Consider the following 21,055-nt stretch of genomic DNA (forward strand, 5'->3'; position numbering starts at 1 on the left):
GCAGGTCCAGAGATGCCAACCGGGAACTCTGAGGAATTAAAGGAAGTATGGACTGAACTGTAATCATTCAGAATTTTTTGTGTGGGATGTGTTTGTTGAGTCTGCTGAGATCCATGATGGTTGCTTGTTTCCATCTCTCTTTGGACTATGAAGTATTGGGAGTAGAACCCTCTGCGATGATATGTCGGAATGGGTTCTATTGTTCCTTTCTGGAGGAGAATTTGAACTTTGGTTTGTAGAAAAAGTGGTGGAGGAGTTGCAACAAATTGATGGTGATATGGGGGTAAAGCGAACTCTATGGCTTATCCTGTGCATATGATGGTTAGCACCCATGAGTCTGTAGTAATCCTCTCTGAAGCCAGTAGAAATGGAGACAGACTCATGCCTATAGAAGTGAGAATTGTAGTTGAGGGCAGGCATGGGAGGGAAGGACAAAAGTCAAAGAGACTACTTGGCAGGAGGAATAGGTTTCTTAGAGGTTTGGGAGTATGGCTTCTGCTGGTAGGACTGCTTGGATGGAGGAGCTTTGTGCTTCCAATAATTGACTTGTTTAAGTGACCTTGGACGCTTGTACTAGGACAATCTCCATGATCATGCACAGGTGGCAGATTGCGTCTGTGGTTGAGAAACTCCAAGACATTTAGCATGCTTCTGACTTTTAGGAGTTCAACAGCTGTGGTATGAAAGAGCCCTTCACCATCGAAGGGAAGATCTTGTATTGTCATTTTTATGTCCGGTTGCAAGCTAGTCGAATGCAGCCAGGCATGGTGATGCAAGGCTATAGAGATTGCAAGTGCCCTGGATGAACAAGAAACAGCATGACCGATGGAGTTCATTCGTTGCTTGCATATTCTAGACCTGGGGTGTCAAAATAATTTCTTAGGAGAGCTGGATCTGATATAAATGGGACTTTGTGGGGTCGAGCCATGCGTGTCCTAAAATGTAAATGCCAGATAGCAAAGATATAGACTTTATAGCTAACACAAGCCAACATAATTAAAGATATAATTTTTAACCTTAACATACAAACATGCTTAAAACTCTTGCAATATTTTGTTTAAAACAGAAAGGGGGGGCTAGTGGGATTTTGCAATGCAATTTTAAAAATAAAACATCAAGAAAAACACAAGGATCACAGCAGAAACTTCAAAAAATAAAACACTCTCAGCCTGGGAAAACATGAAATGGCAAGGTATTGCAAGCTTCTCCCTCTCCACCCCCATCTATTCAGATTAGCAATGGCTCTTCAGTGTAATATCCCCCCTTTGGCTGTGGGTTCCCAAGTTAGAGTACTCACTAGGCACTCATTCTCACTTCAATTGAGAAGAGACAAAGCTGACTCAAAGCATCGATGCTTGATTTGCAACCACACAACTCCAGGAAGCTTCAGCTGAGAAATTTCTCTCCATTGAAACACATAGACAAGGTAGAAAGGAAAATGGAGTGGATTTTCTGTTCACATATGCTCTGCCCAGAAGCCTGAAAAGAAAATCCATTCTGCACTTTATTTGCAGCTTGGTTTTTGGCTTTAGCCTCTGCAAAGAGAAGGCAGAAAGAGCTAGGAACGTTGGCAGCCTCTGAGCTTCACAGGGTGAGGACAGGAGGGGGATAAGAGAGCCCCGCAGGCCTGATTAAAGCCCTGGGTGGGCCAGTTCGGCCTGCGGGCCACATGTTTGACATGAAGCTAGACAACTCCAGCACCAGATTTGTGGTTGTTTTCTGAGAAGTGTCCTCCTTTTTATCCTCCTGTTCAGTCATTAGAGGTCCAGAATGGCCCTCATTTCCCTGTTCTTCTTTGGGACAATGAAAAAACTGAATAAACCCCTATTGTCTGCTGAGCCTTTGGAATGGGCACTATCACTCCTATCTCCAAGAGGTGTTGTATTGCAATGGAAAGAAGAAGGTGCTTCGGGGGGCACTGGCTCTTCGGTACCTACAGAAACCGGTTGGGACATCAGTTTTAGGGGCACAGAGTTCTAGGGAGTAGTCATTCTTGACCATGTCCAACACACACTTGTTGCCTATGGTTGATTGCCAGTGGGTTGGAAATTTCTGGAGCTGGCCCCATATCTTCATTTGTTCTGGGACCCATTCATAGTCACCCAGACAAACTCCTGTTAGTGCCTTTTTGGCTCAGCCCTGAAGTTCTGGTAAAGGGAGTGCTGTTGCACCCTGACTGCTTGAGGTGCTAGTTCCCCTTGGACCACCTGGGCTTCTGAAATTCTGAATGATGCTTGGGTTTACAGAAAGATGGGAAACGCTTCTTGGGCTTGCTATTCCTCCTTTGGGAAGGGAGTGGTTTATTTTTACCCTTGTCCTCCACCAGATACTGGTCCATTCTGTCCCTGAATAGCTGAAAACCTTTAAAAGGTACACTGGCCACCTTCGCCCAGGCAAATGAATCCACTTCCCAGCTACAAAGCCACACCTTTCTTCTAGAAGTTATGCTTGCTGCCATGGCCCTTGCAGGCAGATGGATGGCATCTTTACAGAAAGCTGCTGCTAGGACAGTCCTTCTTCAGGTCATCTTTCAGCCCTTTAGGTACATTGCTATCAAGAGGTGAAAGGTCTGAGGCCCATGAGTAAGCCACTCTGGAGAACAGTAAGCATGTGGTGGATGCCTTTATGGCTGCAGAGCCTTGAAATCTTTCTGCAGGGCCTGCTCAATTTTCCTATCACTCAAGCCCCTAGGCATCTGCTGGTAAGAATAAGCTGGAACACAGCCTAGACACAGGATTGTCGATGAAAGGGAGCATGAAGAGCTCAACAGTGTCTGGTACTAGAGAGCAGAACTTCAAAATAATCTGGTTTGACTTTGGCCTGGCTGGGGTTTTCCACTCAGACCATACAACAACAACAACAACAACAAATTTTATTTGTATCCCGCCCTCCCCGCCGGAGCAGGCTCAGGGCGGCTAACAACATGGTTCAGGGTTGAATTATACAAATGGATAAAATTACATTAAACATTATAAGCATTTAATTAAAATCTGGTTAAGTTTTAAAATTAAATTAATTAATTTTTAAAAGTGCTAGTGCTATGTTTACTTTTTCTGATGGCGGTTTCCTTCGCAATTTCCATTTTCATCAGGGAAAGCCAGTCTGAAGAGGAAGGTCTTGCAGGCCCTGCGGAACTGTTCTAGGTCCCGCAGGGCCCGCATTTCCTCTGGAAGTTGGTTCCATAGGCTCGGGGCTATAGAGGAGAAGGCCCGGTTACGGGTGCTTTGCAGCTTCACCTCTCTCGGTCCGGGGATAGTCAGCAGGTTTTTCCCGGCTGACCTCAGTGCTCTCTGGGGTTCATATGAGGAGAGACGGTCCCTAAGGTAGACAGGTCCTCGACCCTATAGGGCTTTAAAGGTAATGACCAGCACTTTGTAACGAACCCGGTATGTAACTGGCAGCCTCCACCCTCTCAAATGCTGTGGGGAAAGGGAACACAAGGGGAAGTGCCCCTTCTGGTGGGAAACTCTTGGAGCAACCCTCTGGATACTCTGGGTCAAGCTTTTCCATCCCCTGGCTGCTGACAGGAATCTCTAGGATGTGCCAGACTTTGGGGAGGATCTTGTGGAAGACCTGCGGGAAAAGGCAATTCTTCATAATCGTGACTATGGGTTCTCTTCCTCCTTATGCAAAGATGTGTTCTGATCTTCAGCCCCAAGCAGCAGGCTCAAATCTCTCTACTCTAGCCTCCTTCTTTTGCATCGGGGAGGGAGGGGATGAGTAGCCTGGACTGTCTCCCTACTGCCTGATGCATTGCTTGATGGGGCATTACACCTGTGCCAGCTACGGGACCTGTGGCCTATGGGCACAGTTGTAGAAGATGAAGATGACTGCAGATTTATACCCTACCCTTCCCTCTGAATCAGTGTTTCACAATGACTTACAATCTCCTTTATCTTCTTCCCCCACAACAGACACCCTGTGAGGTAAGTGGGACTGAGAGAGCTGTAAGTGGGGCTGAGAGACTTCTGGGAGAGACTATGGGGCAAAATGAGCACCAGGCTCTTGAAGCATGGACACTCCTAAGCCCATCTGCACCAACATTCCTGCCATTTCCCTCTTCCTTGTTGTCAGAGGGAAACAAACCCCCCCCCCTCAGAATACTTTGAAAAGGATGGCTCTTACCATGTTTCAGAAGTCCTTCCCCAAGCTGAGCTTGACAGCTTTTGGTTTTGCCCCTCACTGGCTGCTTCAGAAGTGCTTTGAACTGCCTGAAGGATTCTCCTCTGTGCTGGCTGCCCGCACTCCTAGGACAAGAAGCTGGCGAAGCTCCTGACCCAAAGACCAGAGAAATCCACCAAGGGCCAGAGAAGCAGGGAAGCCCCCCCCCCCCCACTGCAGACAGCTTCTCAATCTTTCCTAGAGGCCTCTGGAATGTCACATGGGGGGAGGGCAGCAAACCCTTCCAACTCCCAAAGCTCTTTGCCTCCTTCTGCAGCATGGTAAAAATCAGTGCCCCCATGACCAAGGAAACCCACTGGGGTCTTAGCACCTGAGGAGGGCCCTCCAAATACTCAAAAGGCTCCTCCATTTTTGCCTGTGCCTGGAACAAGGTACAAGGTGGGGGAAAAGGTGGCAAAACCTTTTCATTCCCTGAAAGAGTCTCCCTAAGGCTGGAAACACCCTTTACCCTCAGCTGACCAAATCAAAAAGTAAAATAAAAAAGTAAAGGACAAAGGGAAGTGCTGCACTCTGTGCAGAGTGCAGTCAGCAGCATCCATTGGTCCTGAGGCAGGGTCAAAAACCGGAGATGGTTAATAAAATTAAATAAAGAAAACTGGAGATGGATGCAGAAGCCTCCTACAAGAATTGCAAAAAAGATGTGGAGACCCTGCCTGCCTGGAGGAGGAGCTTCTCCCCCAAAGGTCCAGGCTGCTCCACCAAAGGACTACTGTAGAAAATATATTCAAAAAATTATAACCCCTAGGGAGTCCACGACTACACTATTCACTTCTGTAGGAGAAAAAAAAAACAGTACGCAAACTGGTAGTGATTTGCTGTCATAGTATAATTTGGATGCAGCTAATGATAGAACAGCAATGATTTGATTGTAGGGAAAAGCCTCACTGTCAAATGACCTTCATTTTCTAGTTTTGGGATACATTCTTGCACCAGTGGTTCAGAATCTGTATGTCATGGATTGATAGGGTTTTACAGAATCTCCCTTAGAATTCTTGATTTATTATATTCTGGTGTGTATATTGAAAAACTCATTTCAATACCTCTTACAGTGAGCATTACAAATATATAATCAGAGTTTCTATTCACTATTCCCACCCCCTCACCCCCGAAAAAATGTTAGGGTAAAGTCCTTTATACTACAGTCTTTTTCAGCTCCTTAATAATCTGTTCAGACAGCAAAATCTCAGTCCCTTTTATTTTAAATGTGCTGAGACTAAAAATTTATTGATTTCAAAGGAAACGAGTCCCAGCATGAATCTGTCACATTTTCTGCTATTGCAAGGTACAGAGGGAATGAAATTATTCATTAGAACTCCTATTGCTAAACATTTCTTCCTATAGATCTGTTACACTGCAAAATATACCATTTATCATACTGCTTTAACACTACACATGTAATAGTAATCTATCAAAAGTCAATAGATGTCTCTGAATAAAACAAGGGGAAATGATCTAGCTTCCAGCAGCTAAACGACAATGGGGCTGGTCATACCTTTCTTCAGCTTAATATATATGTTTATATACTAAAAAGTAGAAACCCTCCCCCAAATCCATAGTTAACCCTGCTTCATTCAACAAATTTTCAAAAACACCTTTTTACTATGGGGTTGGGGAAACTCTTTCTTTAATTTTAAAATTTTGCTCTTCAACAAGCATGGACAGCTTCAAGAGGGGATTGGATAAGCATATGGAGCAGAGGTCCATCAGTGGCTATTAGCCACAGCTTATTGTTGAAATTCTCTGTCTGGGGCAGTGATGCTCTGTATTCTTGGTGCTTGGGGGGGCACAGTGGGAGGGCTTCTAGTGTCCTGGCCCCACTAATGGACCTCCTGATGGCACTTGGGTTTTTTTGTGTGACAGAGTGTTGGACTGGATGGGCCATTGGCCTGATCCAACATGGCTTCTCTTATGTTGTTATGTTCTTAACTTTATTATGTACTCAAGCAACCTGCCTCTTCTTTCAACCTACAAAGACAACAAGAATATTAAGGATCACAGAATATAGATCCAAGATAATGAAACAACTCCTAGTTTCATCACACTGATGATCATTCTATGATTCCCTGTCCAGTGCATGGCCATCTTGAGATTATAACAGTCTAGACCAGCAAAAAAATAATTCCCACCATTTAAATATTAAATATAGTCAGTCATCCAGAAGCAGCATTTTACATGTAAAAATGTCTGTTTAATAAGTTATTATTCATAGATATATTGTTATCAAGTCTGAGCTCACCAAGTAAACATTTGAAAAAAAAATTAAACTGGGCTATGGCTCAGTAATAGAGCATCTGTTTGGCATACAGGAGGACCCAGGTTCAATCTCCACCATCTCCAGATAGCACGTAATGTGAAAGACCTCTTCATGATACCCTGATGAGTTGCTGCCAAACAGATTAGACAATACTGACATTGGTGGACTGATTCTTTATATGACAGCTTCATGTGTCCAAATAACATCATGTGTCCAAATAACAAATGATCTAGTGTATCTAGAGAATTTGCAGCAGCTATGAAACCTGCCATTTGCTTGCTCACTTGAGATGAACAGCAACTGCCCTAAGGCAAACAAACAAATGGAAAATTATTGGTATGTCAAAGTGGCTGCATGCAAACTATGACAGCAATACTCACATTTGTTTTTCTTTCAGCTTTAGGTGTGGGGAGAAAAGGGAAAGGAAGGAGGGAAACAGATATTTAGGTGATCTGAACAAGGGTCAATGATCACCACCTGCAATGCAACTACATATAGTAGTCTGAATTGAGGAAATTGAGTTTACCCAGCACAGTGACAGAATGAGGAACAAATACATAAAATAACTATTTTATCCAAATTTTCAGTAGGAACACATTTTTGCAAACAGTTCTTTCTGAGCTTGTTCAGCAGTAGTTCAACAGCTGTTCCTTCCTTCCTTCCTAAGTCTGCGTAGCACTAACAAATGTTTTATCTGTGCAGTGTACATGGAAACACCTACATCTTACTTTGAAACAATATTGTTTCATTGTTTTTCTGTTAAAGATAGGTATAAGCAGTTCACATTTACTTTTTTTAAATACAAACTGTGTATCAATGAAATTATGCATGCAACACACCATCTAACACAAGGTACTGAATATGTTATGATTTTTACCTTATCAATATCATAATATGATCTATTGATAGGGATAAATGCTGTACAGTGTTATTTACTGTTATGGTTATGCCATCATGGTAGATCTGGTGGAAACACCAAAATAATCTCAGCTCCCTTTTACTGGTGAACTAATTTATGACATTCAAGTAATGAGAACAGAACCGTGATCTTCCAGGAGCTGCCAGCATTATTTGGGATATATTTAGACACTTATAGCAGCAATAATGCTATTACTAGAAATAATGACTTCTTATCAGATAGTTAGATATAAATTTTATGTTCCATTACAAATGAGTAGGCTGAAAGAAAATTAAGAACAACCATGTAAGTTATCGCTGTATCTAACAGCCAGGACTGGTCCTCAAGTGGATAAAAACATCCATGCAACAGGGTCAGCAACAGCTACCATTTAGGTTCTGCCTGACGGGGGAGGGGGGGATCACCAGGTTTTCAGAAAAATCTAAAGTTGCAAAAAGAGAGGGGGTAAAAATCCCAAAGAGGGGGGAAATGTGACATCTGGAAATATGCCGACTTAAAAAAATCCAACCCTCTAGTTGGAGTTCAGTTGGTACTATGAACTGCTATAACAATCACAGTATATGAAGAGACTAGGGTGGCCATAATATCTGCAGGCCAGCCAGGGACACCTCGAGGGGGGAATGAATGTGTTTGTGCGCGCGCGAAGCGCGAGCCGCCGGAAACAGGAAGTGACATCACTTCCGGTGACGGCACTTCCGGTGACGTCATGCCACTGCTGGAAACAGGAAGTGACATCACTTCCTGTGACATCATTTCCCCTGCGCCACCTGCTGGAAGCAGGAAGTGACATCACTTCCTGTGACATCATTTTCCCCCAAATGCCACTGCCAGAAACAGGAAGTGACATCACTTCCTTGGAGAAAATGGATGCTTTGAAGGGTGGACAGGATGGTCTTGTACCCCACTGAGGTCCCTGCCCTCCCCGTACTCCGTCCCCAAATCTCCAAGAGTTTCCCAACCTGCAGCTGGAAACCCTACTCTTCCATCTCCCTGCAGGCACCTAGGGGAACCTGGCAACGCTAGGCCATCTCTTTCTCGGATTGCGGTGGTGGGATGTTAGTGGTTCCAGGGTTCCAAAATCATTAAACCGCCTGTTCTCCTTCACTTCCTGGAAACATCTGGCAGTCCCCGAAGCCAGATTCTGAGGGCAAAATCTGGTGGGCCAAAGCCCGGAAGGGGAGGGCTAAGAGGAGAGCCTCCTTGCTCAGAAGCAGTCTTTTAACTTCCCAGTCTGCTTGTGATCCATACTCAAGAGTGGTACTATCATTCACATCCTTCAGCATTCCTTGGAGGCAGCAAGACCTCAGGCCTCATGAGAAAGCAAGTATGAATAGAGACAGGATAGGAGAAGTGACACTTCCACTACATTGCATGGAAGGCAATGATGCTACACAGAAGGGAGCCAATGATACTGCCTAGATGTGGAACAAATGATTTTTTAAAGCCCAGAGATTGTGCACAGGTCAGAATATATTTTGCTCACATAAAGCAGCCATTAGAAGTAATAGAACTGATATCCCAATGGGATCTCACTCCATAGGCATAGAATATAAGAAATGACATTCTAGATTCAGACCAAGGATCCATCTACCTAAACTTTTTGTGTGCAAGAGTGGCCAATTAGGTGCCTCTGAAAGCTCACAAACAGGGAATGAGAAAAGCAGTTGTAATTTACTGTTTTTCCCCAGCATAATCATAATGATGGAGGAGGGTGACTCACTTAAGGATCACATGTGCCCTTCCTTGCATGAGGGATTTAAAGCAATATCTCTACTTCTAAGGCCATTCTCTATCCATGGGAAATCCCAAAGCAGGCAGATGTGCTAAAACACACACACACACACACCCATTTAATAATGCTCATGGGTATACCATGTTTTTCTTATCTCAGTTACAAAAGGTGCTCATGGAAACTTTATGTCGTTAGAAGAGCAATGCAGCAGATAACTGCAGTGCTGGAACTCTGACAGCAAAGGTCAGATTCCCATTTGGGGTGATCTCACACAGCACAGAGTTCCTACAAAGAAGACAGCACCACACAGGAATTAGTACAAATCCTGTGTATGTATAAATGTACATTTCCACTTTTATGCAGAAATTGTACACACTGCTTTTACATAAGAATTTTGCAATGTTCAAAGTTACCCCTAACTGTGAAGGACATCATGTGTAATAGCTGTAGAAAAAGAGGTACTGGAACTTTTTAGCATAACTCATCTGCACATGCCTCACACCACTAACATCACTGGAAGTGTGTCAGAAGGCAACATCCACCATTCAGGCTCCAACCCAATCTCCAGGTATTTCCCAATTCAGAGCTGGCAAGCCTACCTGGAGAAAAACTGCTTCAAAAGCACAAAGAAATTTCTTAAACTATCAGGCAGCTGTACTCCCTTCACCAGAACAGGTCTACTGCCATCAGTGATGTGGACCTTTGAGGAACAAGCTCTGAAAGGTCTTTATGTAAAGACGGAAAAATCTCAGAAACATATTAAGCCCTCCTTAATAAAAACAACCCTCACTTTGGATATCATCGTTTAGATTAAACTAGCATTTTTAGCAAAGTTTGCATTTTAAAGGAACAGGTTCAGAGCCATATCACTTTATCTGAGAGTCAGTGTACCAGCTAGTACAGCTGTGACCCTGAATACATGATATACTATAAAACAGTTAAATACATCAGCTATCTAGCTCTGTGGTTTGCTTATGCTGGATAAATAAATTCACGTCTGTCTTGATGCATTGTTATGAAAACTCCAGTGCAAATGAATAGAGGAGATGCTGGTCCCTTTATAACTCATCTCATCCTGGAAGAGCACAATGTTAAGTAACAAGTCACCACACTAAGTCAGGTAACTCCCACCCTGCCTTTGCAAACCTTTCGCTGACACACACACTCCATCACCATGACCCAGCCCCAGTAAGAACAAGTCTATGTAACATTTTCCACTGAAACAGAAAGTGGTGTCAGAAAATGGACAAGATTTTATAAAGTCTATCTGGCAACTCACAAAAGAAAACAATCAGAAGCAATGCAGCAGCTGCTACTGGAAGAATAACTGGCTTCTCCCTTCAGGGGTGGGGGGAACAGGGAGGGGGAGGTGAAAAGGGGACTCATCCCATTTTTTCTTACCCTCTAAGCTAATTTGGGAAATGAAAACCCCAAAGGATGCGGCTTCTGGAGAGGGGGAGGGGACACAAGAGAATTATTTATCTGGCACTGGTGAAAGCGAAGAGAGGGGTGGGAGGAGAAAGAGAAGTCCGGCAGGACGATGGAAGCAGCAGCAATGTAGTGCCAGCAGAAGCTGAGTAAAAAATAAAAAAGGGGGAAGGGGAAAGTGCGGTGGGATAGATGGGGAGGAAAGAAAGAAAATAAGAGGAGAAAGAGAGTGCTAGGGAGGAAAATAGGGGAAGTGAGACAGAAGAGAGAGGGGGAAGGAGAGGACGAAGAGTGAGTGGGGAGAAAGGGGGAAGGAATGAGTGATGCAGGCAGAGAAGTGAAGGGAGGGATCATGTGGAGAGAGGTCACCAGCTCCTGAGCATTTTATGCTATGCGTTTGAGAACCACAGCACTCAGTGGCAACTTTGATTGCTGAAGGGGGCTGCGTGCTGAGGCAAATTCCCTCAGTCCACTTCCTAGCATTTGCTAGTGCAGCATGTCCTGCTCCTTCGGTCCATCCTCTCTGCCCTCTCTCCCTCCCCAGCTGGCAAAAACGGAAGATGAAGATCCCAAACAAACTTTCCTCACTGCTTCTTAACTTCCCTACTTCCTCACACAGCCACTCCGAGCATTTTAAAGTGCACAAGCCCCAGAGTACCCACTTCAACCTCTCCCAGCCCTCTCTCTCTCCCCAGCTGGCAAAAACGGAAGATGAGGATCCCAAACAAACTTTCCTCGCTGCTTCTTAACTTCCCTACTTACTTGCACAGCCACTCGAGAGCTTCCCCTCTCTCCAACTGAGGCCTGGTAGGAGCATTTTAAAGTGCACAAGTCCCAGAATACCCACTTCAACCTCTCCCAGCTGGGCCCTGCTCTTACCGCCAATGATCCCCAATGTTGCAAGGAGAAGCCTCAGAGTCACGGGGAGAACCCACAGCACTCCAGGGAGAGGTGGAAGCTTCGACCACATCTACTTGCAGCAACGCAGCACAAGCAATGATGGTACTACAATGACCTCTGCCGCAGGGAGACCAGCTCCTGCGGCCTTCCCTCCAGCCCCCAAGACACACAGGCACACAAACACACAGGCACACACCCCGCCACCCTCCCTCGCCTGCGCTGACCCAGGGAAGCCACTGGGGAGGGAAAGAGGCTGCTTTACTTGAACAGGCGGGTGATTCAAAAAGGCACCGGAACGATGCAAGTTAGTTCTGCCGATTGAACTCGTGTCTTTGCAAATCTGCTTGGTGGGGAGGGTAGGAGAACAGGATGGCTGCTCTATCCCAACAAGCACACAATTCAAAGCGGCATCAGAACGAAATGGGGCTAGCTAGCTGAGTTCCAGCTTTTCCAAACCTGCTTGGTGAGGAGGGGAAGAGACCAGGCAGCTGCTTTACCTTAGCGATTCAAAGAGGCGTCAGGATGACGTGGGCTCCGTGGACTGAGCCCCTGCCTTTGCAAATTTGATTGGTGGGAAGGGGAAGAGGCCAGGGAGGCTGCTCTACTTGAACAGCCCTGAGATCAAAGAGGCACTGGAAGAACGCAGGGCTAGCCAGCTCAGTCAACTGAGCTGCAACCTCTGCAAACCTGTTTAGTGGGGAGGGGAAGAGGCACACAAACACACACACAGGCACACAAACACACACAGAGATGCCTTCCCTCGCCAGCGCTGACCCAGGGAAGCCCTTAAGGAGCACTGGGACTGCTCTACCGTAGGGAGACCGCGTCCCGCGGCCTTCCCTCCAGCCCCCAAGACACACAGGCACACAAACACACACACAGGCACACACCCCGCCACCCTCCCTCGCCAGCGCTGACCCAGGGAAGCCCTTAAGGAGCACCGGGACTGCTCTGCCGTGGGGAGACCGGCTCCCGCGGCCTTCCCTCCAGCCCCCAAGACACACAGGCACACAAACACACACACAGGCACACAAACACACCCAGAGACGCCTTCCCTCGCCAGCGCTGACCCAGGGAAGCCCTTAAGGAGCACCGGGACTGCTCTGCCATGGGGAGACCGGCCCCCGCGGCCTTCCCTCCAGCCCCCAAGACACACAGGCACACAAACACACACACAGGCACACAAACACACCCAGAGACGCCTTCCCTCGCCAGCGCTGACCCAGGGAAGCCCTTAAGGAGCACCGGGACTGCTCTGCCGTGGGGAGACCGGCCCCCGCGGCCTTCCCTCCAGCCCCCAAGACACACAGGCACACACACAGGCACACAAACACACCCAGAGATGCCTTCCCTCGCCAGCCCTGACCCAGGGAAGCCCTTAAGGAGCACCGGGACTGCTCTGCTGTGGGGAGACCGGCTCCCGCGGCCTTCCCTCCAGCCCCCAAGACACACAGGCACACAAACACACACACAGGCACACAAACACACCCAGAGACGCCTTCCCTCGCCAGCGCTGACCCAGGGAAGCCCTTAAGGAGCACCGGGACTGCTCTGCCGTGGGGAGACCGGCTCCCGCGGCCTTCCCTCCAGCCCCCAAGACACACAGGCACACAAACACACACACAGGCACACAAACACACCCAGAGACGCCTTCCCTCGCCAGTGCTGACCCAGGGAAGCCCTTAAGGAGCACCGGGACTGCTCTGCCGTGGGGAGACCGGCCCCCGCGGCCTTCCCTCCAGCCCCCAAGACACACAGGCACACAAACACACACACAGGCACACAAACACACCCAGAGACGCCTTCCCTCGCCAGCGCTGACCCAGGGAAGCCCTTAAGGAGCACCGGGACTGCTCTGCCGTGGGGAGACCGGCCCCCGCGGCCTTCCCTCCAGCCCCCAAGACACACAGGCACACACACAGGCACACAAACACACCCAGAGACGCCTTCCCTCGCCAGCGCTGACCCAGGGAAGCCCTTAAGGAGCACCGGGACTGCTCTGCCATGGGGAGACCGGCTCCCGCGGCCTTCCCTCCAGCCCCCAAGACACACAGGCACACAAACACACCCCGCCACCTTCCCTCGCCAGCGCTGACCCACGGAGGCCCTTAAGGAGCACCGGGACTGCTCTACCTTGGGGAGACCGGCTCCCGCGGCCTCCGCCACCTCCTCCGCGGCCTCCGCCGCCGCCTCCCTCTCTGCCGCCTCCGCTGCTGCCACCTCCTCCTCTGCCGCCGCCGGGGCCCTAAGCCCCTCACGCGGTCGGGGAAGGCGGCAAGTGAGGAACCGAGCGTCGCTGCGCATGTGCACGGCGGTGTGGCAGGCCCTACGCCGCCCACTCTCCTGGCCCCGTGCATGCGCAGAGCCCACCACACCACCATGCGCAAGCGCAGGGACGCTTGGTCCCTCACTCGCCGCCTTCCCCGACCACACACGCGGCCCGCTGGCTAAACCGGGACCTGTAATGGTCCCGGTATAGCTAGCCCGGGAGGCGGGATTTGGGCGCCAGAATCGGGACTTTCCCGGGCAACCGGGACGATCTGGCCACCCTAGAAGAGACACTGATCTGCAGATTAGGTGTGAGGCCTCACAGGGCTGAAATAGCCATAAGAAGGATGAGAAAAAGTAAAAGTAAAACATACCACCAACAAGTAGGACAGGAGACATAATAGTTAACAAGGGAAAACATGAGGTAACTGACAAGTAAGAGGAAGGGAAAAATCAGACTTCTTGTCCCCTGGGAGTCTTCATGGACCAACCTATGTATTTGGAAGAAATAACTTCAAAAATGTACACAAAAACAAGAAATGAAGCAAACTCTGCAAGAAGACAGTGGACTTTTTCCATAAATCCCATGGAAGTGAACAGGAGTTTCACAATTTAGCATTCATATATTTTAATGGAAGCATATGCAGGATAATCTTTCCATGTTTGCTTTTGTGCTGCCTTCTGCTGACTTACTGACATAGTAAGACAAATGACATATTGTAGAAGTGAAATTTTCCTGAGATAACTTGAACTGACTCACTATCAGAGAAAAAAGCTAAATAAACTTTGCCAACCAACAATGAAGTAATAGAAGGAAGGAAAAAACACAAACCTTTCCAAAGTTACCTTTTCAGTATGATGATAAAGCCCAAAAGCTGAATGTTGCAAGACCATTTCATTTCATTATGAATTCCACAGTAGGGAACTAACAGTGAAATCCAGAATCACTTACCCATGAAGTTAAGATATCCCTCTCCTCCAAGTGCATGAGTAATGAGGCGAATCATTTTATGAAGCTGTATTCCTCGATCAATAACTGGAGTGAGAGGTGAGAGAATACTCATATAGGTGTACATCTCTGCATCCATCAGCCAAAATGCTAGAGTCTTATCACCAACAAGGGCCTAGGAAAATAAAGATATGAGGGAGTGGGAAGAGAAATTTTCAGCATGCAATTGACTCTTGCAAAAGGAATTAAGATCTGATCTGCATAAAGAGCATACTCCCCCCCCCCCAAAAAAAAAATTAAAAACCAGGAGACTATGAAACACAGGAACTGTATAAAACACTGCACAGAATTTCTGAGTAATGTGAGACTTGACTGAATTCCATATATGCAAAATAAGTAATTGCCTTAAAAGAATTATTTCCATAAAATGCTGTCATATTCTGTAAAAAAACTGATTTCAAGAAAGTATTTATGCCATATGTTATTTCTGTGGCTTACAAAGTATTTTTACAGCAGATGCCTAGGTTTATTTAATTAGACAATAGCTAATTTATAGCATCAACATATACTCAAATGAGTAATGATAATAGTATTTGCATAGTATTGTTGGCGCTGAAAACACTTCACACAAAGTATCTTTTTATAATCCAGGCAACTGTCTTTGCAAACTAGATCTGCATTACCCCCATATAGCAAATGGGCAGACTGAAGGTGATAATGAGAGTTTTCTAGGCTTTCTAATGAGTATGAGGCAGAGAAAACATTTGAACTTTGGACACCTGGATGACAGGAGTCAGCATGTAAAAAATGACTGCTTCCACACAGATATTCAAATATCTGTTAACTGTTCCTATCTACATTTACCTACAAATATCTACAAATCTACAATCTACAAATATCTCTTAACTGTTCCTATCTACATTTGTTGTCCCTCTCAAGAGGGGCATTCCTGGGGGCCTTGAAGGAGGCAGTGGTCCACTCTCTCCTGAAGAAACCATCTTTGGACCCTAAGATCCTAGCAAACTACCACTCAGCCTCAAACTTGCCATTCCTGGGCAACGTAGTAGAGAGGGCGGTGGCAACAGGCTTTCTTGGAGGATGCTGATGTCCTGGATCGCTTCTAGTCCGGCTTCCACCCTGCCCATGGGATGGAGACAGTGTTGGTTGCCTTGGTGGATGATCTCCGGAGGAATCTGGATCAAGACGGTTCGGCACTGATGATCCTTCTTGATCTGTCAGCAGTGTTCGATATGGTCGACCATGAAGTGTTGGTCCACCGCCTCACTGATTCAGGGATACGGGGGCTGGCCCTACAATGGTTTGTCTCCAAGGTCAGGGACAGAGGGTGACGCATGGGGATAAACTATCCCAGTGGCACCCATTACAATGTGGTGTACCGCAAGAAGCAATTCTTTCCCCAATGTTATTCAACATCTACATGTGCCCCCTTGCCCAGATTATCAGGAGGTGTGGGTTGCGGTGTCATCAATATGTAGATGACACCCAGCTGTATCTGCTGTTGAATGGCTGCCTGAATTCAGCACCGGAGGAACAGGGTAGGGCATTGCAAGCCATGGCTGGTTGGTTGCAACAGAGCCAGCTGAAATTGAATCCATTTAAGACGGAGGTCCTGTGCCTAGGTTACAGGGGGCTGGGATCAGAGATCAGGCTCCCATCTTTTGATGGGGCGCCATTGATGCCCACGTTGAAAATTAAGAGCTTGGGGGTATTCCTGGATGCCTCTCTGACTATGGAGGTCCAGGTTATCACCACTGCCAGTTCAGCCTTTTTGCCATCCGAGGTGGGTCATACAGTTGGTCCTGTATATCAGCCCCCCACGACCTGGCCACATGACCCATACAATGATCATTTCCAGGCTAAATTATTGTAACTCTCTCTACGCGGGGCTGCCCTTGACCCTCCTCCGGAAACTCCAGCCGGTGCAGAACACTGCTGCACGGATGTTGACATTGTCGCCTATATGGGTACGGATCCATCCTGTGCTGTGTGAACTGCACTGACTACCCATTGAGTATTGGATCCAGTTCAAGGTGTTGGTACTTACATTAAAAGCCTTATATGGCCAGGGGCCAGCATACCTACAGGACCACCTCTCCCTGTATGAGCGCCATAGGTCTTTACGATCAGCAACCCAACAACTTCTGGTGATACCTGGCCCCAGAGACGTCCATCTGGCTTCGATGAGGGCCAGGGCCTTTTTGACCCTGGCCCCTGCCTCTGCTTCAATTCCGCAGGGCCTGTAAAACAGAGCTCTTTCGCCAGGCTTTCAGCAGAAGCAGTGGACATCACTTGTTACCGCCTCCCCCCTTCATTCCATCACAGTGCTATAAGACCTGCTGGACCTGGACAATTGGTCATGTCTGTGAGGCAGAATTTGCCATTTTAGTACCTACCGTTACTCCGTAATTTTAGATTTTATATATTTTAAATTGGTTTTTTACTGCTGACTGTTTTTATGATGTAACCCGCCCTGAGCCTGTTCCATGGGGGCCGGCTAAAAACTGAATAAAATGAATAAAAATAAATACATGTATAATTCCACAAATGCCAAAGACCTAGGTTCATAATACTAGCTTAAAAACTGATAAAAGAAATATCAATTCGAAATAGTTATCCTAACCAGAAGAAAACTGAACAACACCCTCAGTTAGCAAAACATGCCTTTGAGTTAAACTCCAACTTCTTGCCACTGAAGAGTTAATAATAATAATAATAAATTTTATTTATATCCCGCCCTCCCCGCCGAAGCAGGCTCAAGGCGGCTAACAGGACATGGTATATACCATGATTATTATACAAAGCAATTGTAAAATACAGTTAATAAATACATTTAAAAACAGTTACATAAAATTTTAAAACTACAATAAGTTAAGGTGCTACATTCAGTAAGGTATATTCCGATGGCTAGATGTCACTTTCAGGGTTCCTTATAAGCTTGTAGAAAGAGGGTGGTTTTGCAAGCCCTGCGAAACTGATTAAAGTCCCACAGGGCTTGCACTTCCTCCGGTAGCTGATTCCACCAGTGGGGGGCCATTATAGAGAAGGCCTGCTCCCTCGTTGCTTTCAGTTTGGCCTCCTTTGGTCCAGGGATCCTTAGAAGGCTTTGGGAGCTAGATCTTAGTGCTCTCTGGGGAACATGTGGAGAGAGGCGGTCCCTAAGGTAGGCAGGTCCTCGGCCATATAGGGCTTTAAAGGTGATAACCAGCACCTTGTAGCGAACTCGGAATATAATTGGAAGCCAGTGCAGTTTCTTCAGCCCAGGCCGCACGTGTTCCCACCGAGGTAGTCCCAGTAGCAGCCTGGCTGCCGCATTCTGCACTAGCTGCAACTTCCAAGTTCGGCACAGGGGCAGCCCCATGTAGAGGGCATTACAGTAGTCTAATCTCAGTAGTCTAATCTCTGTACCTCAGCCTCAAAGACCTTCAGTACATTTGAGGATGCCCAAGAATACATTTCAGTGACTGGGCTACTAGATATCCTTGGTTAACAGAAAGTACCAGAAATAGATTTATCTCTTTGCAAACAGGAGTGTAACACTGCAAATATTCTCATCCAAAGAGTTCAAGACAAATGTTACCTCTGAAATCTAAAAGAAGAACCTAATAACAGCTGCCCATCCACTCAATCAGTTTGAGAGCCAGTTTGGTGTAGTGGTGTAGTGCATGGACTCTTATCTGGGAAAACCGGGTTTGATTCCCCACTCCTCCACTTGCAGCTGCTGGAATGGCCTTGGGTCAGCCATAGCTATCGCAGAGCTGTCCTTGAAAGGGCAGGTCCTGTGAGAGCTTTCTAAGCCCCACCTACCTCACAGGGTGTCTGTTGTGGGGGAGGAAGGTAAAGGAGATTGTAAGACGCTCTGAGACTCTGAGATTCAGAGTGGAGGGCGGGGTATAAATCCAATATCTTCTTCTTCTTCAACCAATATACTTCTGGGCAGAGTAATTCTGTGTTGCAGCTGTGCTGTGGTGGCCAGACACAGTGCAACTGTGGCACCGCTAGTCATGGGAGGTGGCAGAGTTGCTCAAGGTGGTGACAAGGGCAATGCTTGTATGTTCCAACATCAAACTTGTACAGCAGTGCCTTCTCGGCCTCAGTCAAGTTTGGCAGCTCATGACCTGTCTCCACCAAATATTGCAGCAGCCATGCAACCCACCACGCCCTGCCCCCCCTCCCCATGCTCATGCTATGGTCATTACATGCCAAGAAATTACTGCACGCAATGGGCAACAAGCCATTCGCAGAGGACTAGGTTGCATCCGTGGGATGATTGGGGTAAAAGATGCTGGCCAAACAAATGGCTATGACTCTGACTGCTCTCTACTTTATTTTATGAAATTTATACCCCACCCTCCCCTATCGGGCTCAGGGCGGCTTTCATGAAAACTAGATGTTGCCTATACAGCTTTCTGGATGACATACTGGTATACCTCCACAAACATGTGCACTTCCCTACTTGTGCCCATGAAGGCAGGATTTGCATAATTTGGAGGCTTCCTAATGTGGTACAGGCTGTTGACTGAGCCAACAAAGCCCTTATTGCCCCCAACGAAAAGCCACATATTTATTGTAATTGCCACCACTTCTACAGTCTGAATATTCAGGTCTCCTGTGACCACCAAGGAATCTTTATGGACCTTGTGGACAAGTTCCCAGGCAGCATCCATAACAACCGGATCCTTGCTGCATCAGGCCTCAAATGCCTGCTGGCCATGCGGTCAGATAACAAAGGTTGACTCCTAGGTAAGTTTGGTGAGTATGGCTGGACAGGCATACAGCAGAGGATGCCACCACTTATACCTCATATGCCATTCCCTTCAGGTGACCAAGAGTATCCCTTGCTGCCATATTTGCTGATACCATATCCCATATGTACAGCCTACAACTAAGTCTGCTGACAAACATGATCATCAAGAGGGCATTTATCCAGTTGAAGATGTGATTATGATGCCTCCAACATCAGAGCTATGTAACCTCTGGCAGTTGTGAAGCTTTTCACAGTTTGCGCTATGCTCCACAACATTGCCATGAAGCAGTGCTTTCCAACTCCTTTTGGTGGGGCTCATGTGGAAGGGCTCATGGACCGGATACAGGACCCTGTATTGTCACCAGGGGATTCTGCAAAGCAGGACCTTAGGGGTCATCTCAAGCAGAAGTATGTCCAAGCATGCATCTGGCAGCAGAGGCATCCTGATTGCTGTGCTGGTAGTTAGGAGGGCTGTCCTCCCCTCAGCCCAGGCAAGGAATGACAGATCCACTGGTGGCCTGCCCATGATGCCTGAACCCCACCATGGTGCATGAAATCACCAGTGATCAAGTATGGGCTTTCCCCCAAACACAGGCTGCACTTGCTCAGCACAAGCCCCATTTGGGTGTCATTAGAACTGACAGAACGATCTGCTTGCCAGGATGGATCAAACAAATTGCTGCTCCTGGGTGCACTTGGACAAGTAAAGGCCTGCAAACCCTTGCCTATGGCCCAGTTGCCAGAGCCATGGTGGCCACTGGAATCCAGAGAATCAGCAAGAGTGCTGCCCTTGGGACACAAGAATCTGGGAACCTTCAGGCCCCCATGGCTGCGGCCAGGATCCATTAGCTGTTCTCTTTTTCACATTGCTTAGGATCCCCAGAAAACGGAAAAGGACAACAGAAACTATAGAGTTAGGAATTTCCATCAGGTTAAGCCATGTGTTAGCTGCACCTCTGGTCAGATGACTAGCATAACAGAGAAAGGGGCAGCCATGGGTGGGACCGGAAATCTGCACAGATGACCAATCCCTTCACGGTGCAGGCCCCCTACATCCACCAAACAACAGGTGGATGCTTCTAGTTCTGTGGGCACTGGGCCCAGTATATTAATACATTTCTGGGACCTGGCTCCCAATAAGCAACAATGGCATTTACTGCCATGTTCCCCTTCCTCCTGGAGGGCCATCTTAAAGGGCAATGTACATATCGTTCGAGGCACTGATCTCTAGTGCTGTGGGCAGCTGACACTGCCCAGTTGTCATTGTTGTTTGCTGTTTGAGCTCCTTATTTGTATACTCAAATATTCCCATGGGCGACTGGGTTCTGGATGGCCTTGGTGAGGCTCCATAGGGCTATGCTCTCTCTGAAATTGACCATATCCAATTTGCAATACTTTGAGCTATCAGTTGAGCCTTGCTGTGGTGGCAGGCTTTTCTGCCAATGGCTTTGTTTCAACAAAGGATCTAGCACCCCTTGTCAGGCACCACCAGCCCACTGGGACCAGCCAGCTCCCCCATGGTTTCCAGCATGCTAGGGACACCAAACTTGCATAGCTAACTGTCCTTTACCTGCCCCTTTACCTTTAGCAAGGGTTAGGTTGACAAGATTCTGAATTATGGCCCTCCCAAAGAAAGTACCCCCCCAGGAAAGTGCTTT

The 21,055-nt window shown here is 47.2% G+C and overlaps 1 protein-coding gene across 2 annotated transcripts in view; it reads right to left on the reverse strand.

The window, feature by feature from the left end:
- The window catches only part of GBE1 (1,4-alpha-glucan branching enzyme 1), a 349,834-nt gene that overhangs the window by 125,883 nt on the left and 202,896 nt on the right, over window positions 1–21,055 (reverse strand). For both annotated transcript variants that reach the window (XM_060234428.1, XM_060234427.1), the window contains exon 12: window positions 14,636–14,807. In XM_060234428.1, the coding sequence (XP_060090411.1) occupies window positions 14,636–14,807 (172 nt within the window). The remainder of the gene's footprint in view (window positions 1–14,635; window positions 14,808–21,055) is intronic.

Source organism: Heteronotia binoei, chromosome 3 (assembly GCF_032191835.1).
Source record: "Heteronotia binoei isolate CCM8104 ecotype False Entrance Well chromosome 3, APGP_CSIRO_Hbin_v1, whole genome shotgun sequence".
In the NCBI taxonomy this organism is placed as follows: domain Eukaryota; kingdom Metazoa; phylum Chordata; class Lepidosauria; order Squamata; family Gekkonidae; genus Heteronotia; species Heteronotia binoei.